The sequence below is a fragment of the Leuciscus leuciscus genome, assembly GCF_965113295.1.
Source record: "Leuciscus leuciscus genome assembly, chromosome: 7".
NCBI classification, from domain to species: Eukaryota; Metazoa; Chordata; class Actinopteri; order Cypriniformes; family Leuciscidae; genus Leuciscus; species Leuciscus leuciscus.
In genome coordinates, this window is record NC_138731.1 from 30502430 (window position 1) to 30516993 (window position 14564).

General features: G+C 36.5%; 1 protein-coding gene across 2 annotated transcripts; it reads left to right on the forward strand.

Moving 5' to 3' along the window:
- Positions 1 to 1729: 1729 nt before the first annotated feature.
- gja5a (gap junction protein, alpha 5a) lies at positions 1730 to 14235 on the forward strand. Of its 2 annotated transcripts, none has more exons than XM_082176563.1 (2): positions 1730 to 2012; positions 12304 to 14235. In XM_082176563.1, the coding sequence occupies exon 2, from the start codon at positions 12322 to 12324 to the stop codon at positions 13525 to 13527; it is 1206 nt and encodes a 401-aa protein (XP_082032689.1). In that variant the 5' UTR covers positions 1730 to 2012; positions 12304 to 12321; the 3' UTR covers positions 13528 to 14235. The 2 variants fall into 2 exon arrangements, with proteins under 2 accessions (XP_082032689.1, XP_082032690.1); XM_082176564.1 differs by having other exon boundaries at positions 12307 to 14235.
- The last annotated feature ends 329 nt before the right edge of the window (positions 14236 to 14564 follow it).

A 14564-nucleotide genomic window follows, 5' to 3' on the forward strand; every position in this document is an offset into this window, starting at 1 on the left:
CATATATCTTCCGGCTCTGATGAGCAGAATAAGCAATGAAAGAGATGTGACGAGAGAGAGGGCTTACAGCTCAGGCTTCTGTTTAAATTAGTCTCTGTGAAGTTGGCTGAATTTCTTACAGTTGCTTCCTCACTGGAATACAGTAGCCTAACAAGACTGTATGAAGGACAGAAAGAAGGACACCTGAACAAAGAAGAAAAAAGGGATCATGTGATCAGGTACAATATTTTAATATCCTATAAACACTGGTACAACCATTTTTGCTACACTGATGCATCATATTGTTCAGCTGATAAAGAAATATGAGTCTATATGAGTTTTGTCTCAAGGATTAGTTTTAGCTTTAGCTAGCTATAACTTTGCCAACCAAGCCATATTGGAAAAATGTCCCTCTACCTACATTTTTGCAAAACTCCGAAAACATACCAGTTTCCTGCTGAAATGAGCACTTGTAGCCGTAAAACACCAACAACTTTATTATTTTTCACTCAAATTATGATTACAGGGGCAGTAAAACTACTAACATAATAAAATGTTGCCAGATTCTCTTTCAAATGTTTTCGATAGTTTGAATAATTGGTCACACTTTAGTTTAGGTTCTAATTCTCACTATTAACTATTAATTATTACTTTTGCCTCAATAAACTCCTAATTACTACTTATTAATAGTTTGTAAGGTAGTTATTAAGTTGTTAAGGTATTGGGTTGTAGATTATGGTCATACAGAATAAGGCATTAATATGTGCTTTATAAGTACTAATAAACAGCCAATATCCCAGTAATATGCATGCTATTCAGCAACTAGTTAATAGTGATAATTCATAAAATAAAGTGTTTTTCACAATTTGTTCATGCTTTTACAGCCACTCACTGGACATTTTACTTTAAAAGGGTTGCAAAACATGCAAGAAGCAATGTAATATCATTTTACAGAAATGCCAGCATAGGAAAGTTTTTCCAATGAGCCTGGGTTGTATCCTGTACAATTATTTTGGTTTAGAAAAAGTATTTGCATCTATCATGCTGTGATCCATTTACAAATAACCATGTAAATGAATGATTTTAGTGCATCCAATCGATCATTTGCATTTATCTTGCAAAGTAGTCGTTACTTACGTACCCTCACGGCAATTTAAATAGTGCAAAAATAAATGATCAAAATATTAAAGCTGCTCTTCCACGGTGATCACTGGCTGTCACATTCAGTTAAACATTTTTGGTTTATTAAGAAATAATTTTAGTTAAATCACATCAGGATTTAAACCAGTGTGCCTTTGCGTGCAAAACAAATCTGCACTATTTTATCGTACAATTATATAAATATATACATAATGCAGTTAAAATTGAGGTCATGTGTGTACGTGTGGAAGTGCATGTATGGTGAAGACATGTTTGTGTGGTTATCGCATGAAAAGGTTTATTGATCAGGGTAGGGGTAAAACTTCAACAATCACATATAGTGACAAGCACAACGCATCATAGCACAAGTGAACAGCCTGAGAAGAACAACCATTGTGTTCTATTACAATCTCACTTCCTCTCTTTACACGGTGGTATTCTTATACACCAAAGTGCATTCTGTAGGTGGTGGTGGTGGTGGTGTGGGGGGGGGTAGATTGGGGTGGGGGCAACTAGAAAGAGAGAGGGAGGGAAGGAGGAAGAGAGGGGGAGGAGGAAAAGGAAGACTGTGTGTGTGTGGGGGGGATTTAAACACTCCCTGAGATGGCCCAGTATTCTCAGCGTCCCACACTTGTGCTTTATTCCCACAGTGGGACAGGCACGAGGGGGCCTGTGCTGTATTTGAACTACAGTATTGCTGGAGTGTTTTCTATAGAGATACACTGCCATTTTTCTCCATCACTCAGTATTTCCCCACTGTCATACAGACATCAGAGCTGGGCTACGTCAACAGGACCCCGGGCCACAGAATAAGAGCCCACACATTCATCTGAAGAGGACAAGACCACAGCACACTCAACCAAAGACGATCTCATAAGTCAGCAGTCAGACAGGTAATTCAGTTTTATACATAACATTAATTGTTTAAGAGATCTATGGGTCAAGTAAGATTTTATTGTTTTATTTTATGGTTTTATTTGCGTCATAATTTTGAGGTACTGTGCAGAATGCTGTATTTTTGTTTTTTTTAAAACAATAGATTATTGGTTTTTATTATCTTTTTAATATTTAAATATTTATATTTTAAATGATTTATAACAAATATTAAAATACCGCTGACTTTATTAATGTACTAATTAAATATTGTTAAGTATAAATCTTTTTTTTTGTAAATTGTTTACAAGATTTTGCTTGTAGACTTTGCTACATACATTTTTTACATGGTCATAAATAATTCATAAGAGTTTCAAATTAAGTCCTCAATAATTACAATGCACATTATGACATCATTGTTGCTTGAGAATCTGCAGCCATTCTAATGGAATGATAATTTCTGATTAGCACTTATCCAACAGATGCTTTTGTCATCATAAAGGATTGTGATTTTGATTGTACTTTAGCGACAAACTGTCTGTCTGGTCTATTTTAAGTAGAAATGTGAATTAAAGTCAATTCAGACGGCACCGACAGACGGCCACAGACGCTTCGTGGGGTTTTGTCGGATCAGTGTGTTACCCTGTCGGGGTCAGTTGGGGTCTGTCGGAGCTTGTTTTCATCGATTGAACATTCAGTGTGAATTGGCCTTAAGATCACCTGACCTGTGATTAATGTATAAGCAGTTTTATACTTATATAATTAGATACAGTGGTCCCAATTATACACAGAATGTCATTTAATTAAGTATCCAATATATAAAAGTTGCAACTGCATTTAAATTATGTTAGAACGTTTTGCAGAGACAACTCTACATTTGTGAGCCATGTTTCTGTGTTAAACTTGTCGAACACATTTTTATGCACTGCTTAAGTGTCCAAAAACATGTTAAGGGTCACTATATGTTAAATATATTATATCTCTCATATCCCACTCACAAGTCATATTTACAAAGTGCAAAAGCCCTGTACATGTCAAGTGGTGCCTGGCTTGAATAATAAGACATTGGCTGATCAATACAGTTGCTTTGACAGTGAAGAGAAAAACAAAACTGCCATGTAAGGAAACACATCACCCAGTTAGCACCTGACAAGCAGAGAAGGATTGTCTTCATGGTCCATATGAGGAATCCCACTGGATGGCAAGTGACGTGTTGATATGTGCAGGTGTCAGTGTGTGTATAATGGGGGTTCTGCAGTGGGCAGCGTTGGGCGAGGGGGATTCACTTCACATGGATAAAATCAGCATCTCATCCTTGAACTCTCCATTGATTAAAGCGGCCTGTGTCAGTCCGGGAATGTCTGGCTTAAACAGTAGTTCTGTCCTTTGTTTTTAAAAGCACACGTTTAGCATTGGTATGCAAGTTCAAGTCCAGCAACACAAGTGCATGCATGTTTAGACTTCAATTGGAAGTGATGATAGTTTGCTTCCTCCATTAATAACTGATTCAATTTCCTTCACACAATTCTTCTTTCACTGTATTTTCCCCTGTACTTCTGTGCAAGTGCCATTGCCCTTTTAATTTCACACTCCACACATGTAAACTGCAGGTTAACGCATATTTATGTAATGTCTCCATTCGACATTTTAACTGCTTTCCTCGGACACTGGAACTAAACAGCGTGAAATATGTATCTGTGACTCTACAACGTGTATGAATATTTAATTAGTTAAGCAAGTACACTTAACTTATGATTGGCTCTTTGTAAGATCCATCCAAGCACTACCTTGATTCATATTGTATTCATTTGACACTGCAAATTTTATAGGTAACACTACAAAAGTAGTGTTTTACTATATGGTTAATAATGGCCCTTAAACAGGGATTAAAAAGATGTTAATTGCAGTCACAGCCCTTCTCTTTCACAGAGATATGCAGTCAACTACCCCATGGTGTTTAATAGTTTTCATATAAATGGATGTTTATGACATTCAAGCATTAAGTTTTATTGATTGTACTGAGATAATATACAAGTATGCCCAGTTTACATACACCTCTACTCGCATTACTTTAAATTCCCCTCAGATAATTTGTAAGGTTTAGCATTTTTGCTTAAAAGAATTATATATTGTAAATACTGTATGTGTATATATATATATATATATATATATATATATATATATATATATATATATATATATATATATATATATTAGTTATTATTATTTTAGTACTGTGCCAAATAAGCTTCATAACAGATGTTTACATATATTTATCATGACAAAACAGTAAATCATTTTAATAATATTGTCAATATTGTGAAATGTTATTACAATTTAAAGTAACTGTTCTATTTTCTATTTTAATATATTTTAAAATGTAATTTATTCCAAAGCTGTGTTGTCAAAGCTGAATTTTCAGCAGTTATTAGTCTTCAGTGTGTCACATGATCCTTCAGAAATCATTCTAATATTCTGATTTGGTGCTCAAGAAATATTATTATTATTATTGTGAAACGTTAAAACAGTTGTGCTGCTTTTTTCAGGATCTTTTGATGAGCAGAAAGGTCTTGTATCTTATCTAACATTATAAATGTTTTTTACTGTCCCTTTGTTAAAAATCTATTTAATGTTTCCTTGCCAAATAAAACTTTCAAAAACAAAACGACAACAAAAAGTTACTGACCCCAAACTTTTAAACAGTACATTTCTGTGGCAATAACTGCATTTATTCATCCACAAAAGCCATTTTTATGATCCATCTAATAAAAAAAAAGAAAGAAAAAGATACACATCATGCAAACTTATAATCAGATCTATATAAGCCACAGTGTTTGTCTTTGTGTCTTGGCTAGTTTACAACTCTGGTTATATTGGGATAAAGATGTGACTAGAGTCTGTGGTGTCATGCTGATTCTGGTAGTCCCTAACATCAGGTTAAGGGGAAAGGGCTTGAATAAATATTTATTCCGAGTTAAGGGGTCGGTCTCATGCGTGGGCATTGTAGAGCCTCTTATGGTGTGAGTATCCGTGTGCCCGCAGTGACATGATCACTGTGAGAAAAACCAGCATGCCATCACTTGCCAACAGTGCCTGGCACCTCTGTGAAGTGCTACTAGAATGTTTCAAAGGTGTCGTGGCAATGTTCCCAGCTTGTTAAACTGATGCAAATGGAAGCGCGCGGCTGCATGTTATTCTAAGTTTATTTTTGTTATTGAATGTTTGACATTGCCTTAGAGTCATAAAGAACAGCAAAAGAATCCTTGAGGGTTAAGGGAAGCTCTGATGATTCCTAACAAACAATTCTCAGGAATACTTTTGAAAAGCTTCTCAGATCCTGATTCATTAGCACCTTTCCCAAATCAAATAGTTAAAAAATGCCAGAAAATGGATGTTTAATGCAAGTCATAACTTATGTAATGTTTATACATATATGCAGTATATACATTTGGAAACACTATTTTTATTTTTCATGTTTTTGAAAGAAGTCTCTTGTGCTCACCAAGCCTTTATTTATTTGATCAGAAATACAGAAAAACAGTAATATTGTGAAATATTGTTACAATTTAACACAATTGTTTTCTATTTTAATATACTTTAAAATATCATTTATTTCTTTGATGCAAAGCTGAATTTTCAGCATCATTACTCCAGTCTTCAGTGTCACATGATCCTTCAGAAATTACTGTAATATGCTGATTTATTATCAATGTTGGAAACAGTTTTTTTATATAACCTGCGATACCTTTTTTTCACAATTCTTTGATGAATAAGAAGTTTAAAAAAAAAGAAAAGCATTTATTTAAAATAGAAATCTTTTGTAACCAAATCCACTATCGTTCAAAAGTTTGGGTTCAGTCATTTTTGTCATTCTTTTTTTTATTTTAAGAAATTAATACTTTCATACAGCAAAAATGTGTTAAATTGATTAATTTATAGATATATAAAATAGATTTATATTGTTAGAAAATATTTCTATTTTGAATAAATTAATCCTGAAAAAAGTATTCAGGTTCCAAAATATATTAAGCATCAACTGTTTCTAACACTGATAATAACTGAGTATCAAATCAGCATATTAGAATGATTTCTGAAGGATCATGTGACACTGGACTGGAGTAATGATGCTGAAAATTCAGGTTTGCATCACAGAAATAAATCATATTTTAAAGTATATTAAAATAGAAAACCATTATTTTAAATTGTAATAATATTTCAAAATATTACATACATTTGATCAAATAAGAGACTTCTTTCAAAAGCATTAAACATAGTAATGTTTCCAGACTTTTGACCGGCACTGTATATATATATATATGCCCTTTGAGGTCAGTGACCAATGTCAAGTCTTTCCTTTTACAAATAAAAAATCATATGAGAGCAGGTGAAAGTTCTTCCTGTCTGTCATTCATCTCACCAATTTGTGTGTGTGGACTGAAGTCCCATTGTTTGCTATACCTTCAAGAAATACAGCAGTCTTTGACCTCTCATAATACCTCATGATAAGAGCTTTAGGGGTTTTACGATTTTTTGCATTAACCAGATGAAAAATAATCAGCACAAATGAACTCTTATCTTGTGTCGTTCTCTTGCTCTCTTTGGGAAAGTAAACACCCTTGCACTCGGAGACCCTAAGAGACTTGTTTCCTTTAAAGTAGCAAGTCTAAAGGAAATCATATTGTTTGAAATTGCTTCCTAAGAGAAGAAGAAAAGGAAGATGGAAAAAAAGGAAAATGTAGAGACAGAAGGAGAGAGAGCACACACTGGCAACAGAGATCGCCCAGTCAGTGTGAATCAGATGGATATTTCCGTCCTCCTGTTTTTTTCTTCATTTTTTTTTTAATGTCTAAGATTCCGTTCCCACCGATGCCATTCCGAAAGGCTTTCGCCAACACAACATAGCACACGGGTTTGCTGAGTTCACGACACGTCACTGAATGACAGTAATTTCCAAAGCATCTTATGTGAAAAGACTTTAGATTTTTAAACAAACGAATAAATGCAAAAACTGGATAGAGCTCGGTGCTTGCTGCACAAAGTTAAGACAGATCATTGCATTTTCATTATTAGATTTGACACTATATACTAAGGTTTCATTGTTCAGTGAACTTCCCACTGCTCTTTCCCTTCAGTAAAGACCAGAACCTGACTGGCACAGGACATTAATGATGTTAAAATTCATCGTCTTAAGTACATTTAGGTCAATCTCACACAAAAAAAATATTCGGGAATATGAACTACATGATTCACATTTCACAAAATAAATAGCATAAATAATATGCATAAAGATAAAGAATGATAATAAAGCCCATTTAATACAATAAATATACAACAAAAGAGAGTACAACTAAATAAGCTTCTTTATATAAAGTCCTGTTATGTTTTTATTAGTGCCCTATTTATTGTTTCTGGATTAACTTTCACTAAACATTAATGGGAGATCAGACATTTTGATTATTTTACATCTGCTAAAAAAGTAGGAGGGCCTCCATTCAAACTGTCAGTCCATATTTGGCCATTCTACAGGCGATCAGCAGGACCGGTACCAGGGTTTGGTACAGGATGGGTGTGAGAGGGCAGTCAGATACTAACCCACACACACATAAACTTTAAAGGTAACTCTCTAGTGTGGCTGCAGATAGTGCTTTATAAAACATTTGAGGTTTAATGGGTATTCGAGTGACAACATCCTGTAAATAGCATTAAACTGAAACCCCTTTCAGAGGAACCCTTAACTGGCGCTAAAGAAACAACTAAAACTGGCATGTGGAGAACCTGATAAAAGATCAATGTGTGTGTCACAGCAAAAGACACAATAACACACTTGTTGCATTGCTTTAACGACTTTTAAGCTGTTAGAATTTCATTTAGGATTTAGACTGAGACAGACATACAAGATCAATCAAAATCAATTTAGAGACATACAAGATGCTTTACGGAATGACTGGAATGTAAGAGTGATTTATTTAAGGGCGGATTGACGCGGCTGGACTGGAGTGGCATTTACGGAAATGAGGCAGCGCTCACTGATGTTATTTTGGGAAACAGAGCAACACTGGACAGTGTTAATGTTAATGTCTAAGATTCATATATTGCCTGATACCTGAATTTATATTTGACACCTTTGAGAAGAACAGGGAAGAAACTTTTGAAGGAGTTCACTCTTTACTAGTATTTACTTCATTTAAATAATATAGAATATAGGCTACAGTATAAAAAGCATCTCTTGAAAGTGTTTGTTTTTGCTCTCAAAATATCTAAAATAAATATTATTTTCATTAAAAACTGATGGAACGACTTAGTTTAAGAGGAAATAAATGGTCAAAGAAGTTGTTTTGATTAAGATTTTAGCTTTCTAGATAACATTTTTTTAGCCCTTTTTGGCCCTAACAATAACATGGTGGCTTTTATACCAAATACTTTTGATAACTATATTAGCGTTCACACCAGCGGAGGATATCGTTCTGTTTATTTTAGGCGTGCACTGCAGTTTTGTCGTCTGCTGCTTTAAATGCTCGAGCTCTTTAAAGAAAGAAGGAATCTGATTGGGTGTCAACATTCTTATCATTCATTATCTGTGAAAAATCTGTTCTGAAAGTGATTCCAACGATATCGTTTCTCTGTGCCGTTATCATTATAGTTCTGGTTTGGACTCTGCTATTCTTTTATATTTAAAAAGATTTTTAGAAAATCTTTATCGTCATAGATATCGACCTTGGTGTGAACGGGCCTTGTACCTAAATAATATAAAAAATAAAGAAAAAAGTCTTAAAGGGGACATATCATGAAAATCAGACTTTTTCCGTGTGCTATAATTGGGTTCCCGGTGCATCTACCAACCCAGTAACTTTGTCTTCCCTTCTGACGTAGGAAGAGGATCTTATTATAATATTACCGCCCCTTAATCTGCACGTTTCCACTCACGGATGCTGCCATTTGGTTTTCGCAAGCAACAACAGTGTAACCAGTTCTAACCCAATGGCAAAAGTTTGAGCAAAGCATGCAAACCATTTTGTCGTTGGCTGCACAGAAGAGAACAGAACACTATTTAGAGTCCCAGCCTCAGAGGAGACAATAGAGCAGTGGATTCATTTTATTTTCAACGGAATTCGCCCAGAAACTACATAAATGTATCCACTAACCATTCAGAAACGTCCAGGTGCAGTCTAAAAGTTGCAACCTCTTCCTGAGTCTCTCTGTTAGGCTGCACTCCACTATTTCTGAGACACACAAAAACTGAGCGTTTTTTGCTCACACCCAAAAAGGGGCAAATTTGACAAGCTATAATAAATGGTCTGGGGGGTATTTTGAGCTGAAATTTCACAGACACATTCTGGGGACACCATAGATTTATATCACATCTTGTGAAAAGGGGCACAATATGTCACCTTTAAAAAGTACTAAATAAAAAAAATAAAAAAATAGTCTGGTTTCTCGGCTGGTCGCATTTGTCTGGATATCTTGTTGTTATGTTGTTTAAAGTCCCCGTGAACTGGAAGTTGCAAACGACTTTTCTCCAGTGTTGTGACGTATTTCCAAGTGAAACGGAATATTGAACAGAGGGCAGTGTTTTACTTTAGCGCTCCTCCTCTCCATCTCTGCTCATAGCAGACTAACGGTTTGAGGCGAGTGGTTAAGCGTTTTCAAACCAAGCCGTCATCAGAAAAGGAACGCCATTCCAGACCGGAAGTAACTTTTCAGATTTTGATTAAAGATTACCACGGCAAACTGTTTTTTTCTGTGTATTAACTTGCACAGATTAATTGTTCACCACAAGACTAGTAATATGCGCTAACAAAGTAAATAGGGTCCATTTTGATGTCATGTCGACTTTAAATGACTTTAGTATTTGTCAAACTACACATAGAGGAACAGTGACCCCTGTCATCTCGTTTGATTTGTCTCTGTGATGAGAAGTTCAGTTAGTCCCTGCAGTGTCCTGAAAGACACATCACTCACACAGGGATAAAACAGAAGCACAAAGGCTGGCATATGTGATGTAGTTGGGAGACATCTGCAGAGTGGTAAAATTATCACCCTATCTACAGGGTCATTCAAAGGGGCAGTTCTCAGGGCCCTTGGCATCACATTGCCCTATACCCTGCCAAGACCACTGTTCCCATCCCACTCAAAAAATGGGACAGGCCAGACTAAAATTAGAACTGTCACCCCTGTGTTTAAGTTCATAGTGCTCCCCTCTCAGGCCCTACTGTAAATATACAATATAACATGACACACAGAACGGGAAACCTCTGGGAAAAATGTAAGTGCGTCACAAAAAAAAAAAAAAAAAAGACGTCAGTTTTGTGTTTCGAAATTAGTTGGGATCACTTGTAGAGCTGTGAGGGAATTTATGGAGAGGCATGTGAAGATCGAAACAGTATAAGATTGCAGCTCCAGTTTGATTTGATCTATTTATTGATAATAATGCACCCAAATAGTGATATCCCCTTGCTATAGCCTATTAAAAAGTCTTGATTAAGATCAAATGTAGCCTAGTATCTGTTTATTAGCGGTTTATTTTAATAAAAAAAAATATTTTTGGATCAGGGAATAACCAACAGAGTAGCGCCATCTGCAGACGAGAGCCACATTCTATCATCTACTCACATGCGTCCATCCTCCATCCCTCCACTCCTTCACTGTTGGAAATCATGGAAATGTGTCGTTCATTCTCACTTGTACTGAGATTCTTCGATAATCTGGATTTCATCGATATATCGACTAGTCGAAAGTTTTTCTCTTCATCTTGTTAACAACAAGCAGGCTTGATGACGGACTACGATGATTCTAAAAGCTGATTGGCTTGTGGTTACCTCTCTCACAATGATTGGTTATATGCACGAGACACATTTATTTAGTTATTGAATAACAAGTATGTACATGAACAATATATCACCATGTATAAACCGTTTTTAACTAACTAACTAACTAACTAACTAACTAACTAACTAACTAACTAACTAACTAAATACTTTTGCTAACGGAAAAAAAACTATATTCGCCTACACAAAAACATTATATGAGATGCCTGTACTGGCTGTACAATATGATAAAATTGTGTTTTTGAGGGCAAGACTGATTCAATATAATTAAACTTATTTTTAAATACTAAAAAGTATGTGTCTTTTTCCAAGTGGTGCTCACTGCAGAGTCAAATGACGTCCAGCGCCACCTCTCTAGACGTCTAATGGGTGGAGGAATAGAGTTATGGGCAGGGTTAGGGTGTGCTGGGATATTCCAGCTCCACCCATTAGGCCCAAATTACATTCAGATATGGGAAGCTGGACTTCATCATTTTAGAATAAGTAAACGACCTTGCGTCATTTGAAAATGCATTCTGATTGGTCAGTTTAGTACTTTTGCTGCCTTTATGCTGTGAGCCTCTTCTAATTCATGTCAGTTGTGATTTGTACAGTGATTAAAACTAGACTGGGCTACCGCGTGAACAACAACAACAATACATATTTTACAATATGGATCTGAATTATGCACATTAGTTGGCAAATTGATTTAAACAAAAGTAAACTTGATCAACTTGTTATGACCCTTCTAAATGCATTTTGAGGAGACATTAGCTGTGTCCCAATTCAGAGGCTGTGTCTGAAGGCTATGAAGGTCGGAACGAGCGTTGTTAAATGGGACGGTCTAGCCTACAGAGTACTGTTCTTGTCACCCAGTAGCAACTGTGACAGCTGCCGTTGATGAGTGGCAGTAACGTTTGTATTGGACTTTTAAAAAAGTTATATTAAACAAAACAGGGTTCACAAACTAAAGTCTAAATATGTTCACCATGGTCCATTTCTTTATATAATAAAGACTTTATATAATACATCTTTGTTAGATATAAGACAACATTTGAACTGCTTAAAAAAAATTTTTTTTTTTTTTTTACATTTGTATCATTAGATATTTTAGCTGGAAACCCAATACTTATACATTTAAAAGTGTAATTCGAAAATTTCTCTCTAAAAAAATCCTGAATGAATTCTGGGGAAGGATCCATCTGTTGGTGTTGTATCCTTCATTGCACGGGAAACGAAGGACACATTTGGAGGCCTTCAAATTTGGACAGCTTTCGTCGCACCATTGTGACGCAATCGGCCTTCGAACGTGGCCTTTGAAGGATGCAGCCTCTGAATTGGGACGCAGCTTCAGTCTCCACTTTCATTATATTCAGCAGTAATAATCATCCATACATTTCAAAACAGCTGAAAATGCATGACTTTTGACAACATGCTAAAACTGATCTTAATGCCAATCTCATTTTTTGTATTTATTTGCTCTCTCTCTTTTCTCTCTCTGCCTCAGTAGTGCTGCCGTGGAGTGATGGGGGACTGGAGTCTCTTGGGTAATTTTCTGGAGGAGGTGCAGGAGCACTCCACATCAGTGGGGAAGGTCTGGTTAACTGTGCTGTTCATCTTTCGTATCCTTGTTCTGGGCACGGCCGCAGAGTCATCATGGGGCGATGAGCAGTCCGACTTCATGTGCGACACATTACAACCCGGTTGCACGAATGTCTGTTATGACCGAGCTTTCCCTATTGCCCATATCCGCTACTGGGTGCTGCAGATTGTCTTCGTATCAACACCATCCCTCATCTACATGGGCCATGCCATGCACATCGTTCGCATGGAGGAGAAGCGGAAGCAGAGGGAGATGGAGGAGAAGGGTGAGGAGGGAAGAGGAGAGAAGGAGTATTTGGAACACAAAGAGAAAGTCGAAAATACAAAGACAATGTTCCGCCTGAAGGGAGCGCTGCTGCAGACATACGTCATAAGTATTATAATACGCTTGGTCATGGAAGTGACCTTCATTGTGATCCAGTATATGATGTACGGCATCTTCCTGAATGCTCTTTATCCTTGTAACATGTCACCTTGCCCCAACCCTGTGAACTGTTACATGTCCCGTCCAACAGAGAAAAATGTCTTCATTGTGTTCATGCTGGTGGTGGCAGCAGTTTCACTGTTCCTCAGTGTGCTAGAGCTGTATTACCTCGGATGGAAACAGTGCAAGCAATGTTTTAGAAAATACGCTGTCAAACATGCTAATGACGTCAAAAGCAAAAACAGCAAAGTTGTTTCTGTTGTCCAGCCTGGCAAGACAAGTATTCCGATGGAACTGCCTGAGACTGCTCAGCCACGTCCCTCCCAAACCTGCACCCCACCCCCAGATTTCAACCAGTGCCTAGCATCAAGCCAACGTCCAACATCACCCCCACATCTTCATTCTCACCATCTTCATCACATCCATCAAACCTGCCAGCCTTTCACAAACCACCTGGCCCACCAGCAGAACTCCGTCAACATGGCCACCGAGCGGCATCATCAGAGCCACGATGACCTGGATCCTGCTGAGGACTTCCTGCAGATGAGCTACGGAAGCCCTGATGCTCGAGCCCCGGGTGAGATGACACCTAGCGCCCCCTCCACGCCATCCTCCCAACCAGGATTCTCCAGAGACAAGCGCCGGTTTAGCAAGACCAGTGGTACTAGTAGTAACCGGGTCAAACAAAGTGATCTGGCCGTGTAGGTTGGGTTACAGGATGTCCCAGAGGAAGAGAAGCTGGGTGAACTAGCCTTAAGATGAGAGATATGGATGTGAGGGGTGTGTATGTTTATGTGCGTATAAGTATGCTTGTGTGTTGGTACTATGAGATGGAATATTTCATTCATTTGGGCTTAAATAACACTATGAATAAGAGGATAATGGATAATGAGAGGAAGACAGAGAGAGAATCTGTATCAGAGAATTTAATATGGTTTCATTGAAACTGTTGTCGTAATTGCTAAAATGTATGTAGATTTTTATAGGGTGGGATCAAGTGATCCTGAATGAAAGCCTGTTGATATAACCGGATGAATGAATGGATGGATGGATGAATGGAAGATGAGAGGACTACTGAAATAAATTGGTGACATTTACAAGATAGCACTGGATAGTTTTGCACAGTGATAAGGTTCATATTTTATGATTAATGTTTTTGTGGTCTGTAATTCAATACACTCCAATCAAGCATGGTTTTTGAGCCAAAAAAACATATCTTAAAAACATATCTTAATAAAAAAGGAGAAAAACAACACTTTGTACTGGCCACTTTAAAGAATAAAAAACATGTTGTGTGATTTTTTTTTAAGGTTTATACATTTTATTAGCAATAACATGACTACAGAACAGAGATTATGTGAGTATGCTACATATTTACTGAAATATATGTGAAATAAATAACACTGAATTGTATGAAGTGTCTTATTTTATATATTTTATTGCAATCAACCAGGGATGAAAATATGTATGAATTATTAACATATGAGTTATTTGTTATAGTAATGAGGCTGTACTTAGATTTAATATCAAAATAACTCTCCAATGATTTTGATTAGGAGTTTGGTATTAAAGGCAGGGTAGGTAGGATTTAAAAAAAAAAAAAAAAAACATTCCAAATTTGTTTAAACTGTCTTTATATACCAATACATAATTAAAATGTAAGTACTCTGAAAAAGAGAGTATACAAATCGAGTGTCTGTAGACCTCTCACGACTGTTGTAAACACAGCTAATTATTTCCAT

Bases quoted from the DNA above. Each gene is read 5' to 3' on its own strand.
- gja5a (XM_082176563.1), top strand. From the start codon at position 12,322: ATGGGGGACTGGAGTCTCTTGGGTAATTTTCTGGAGGAGGTGCAGGAG.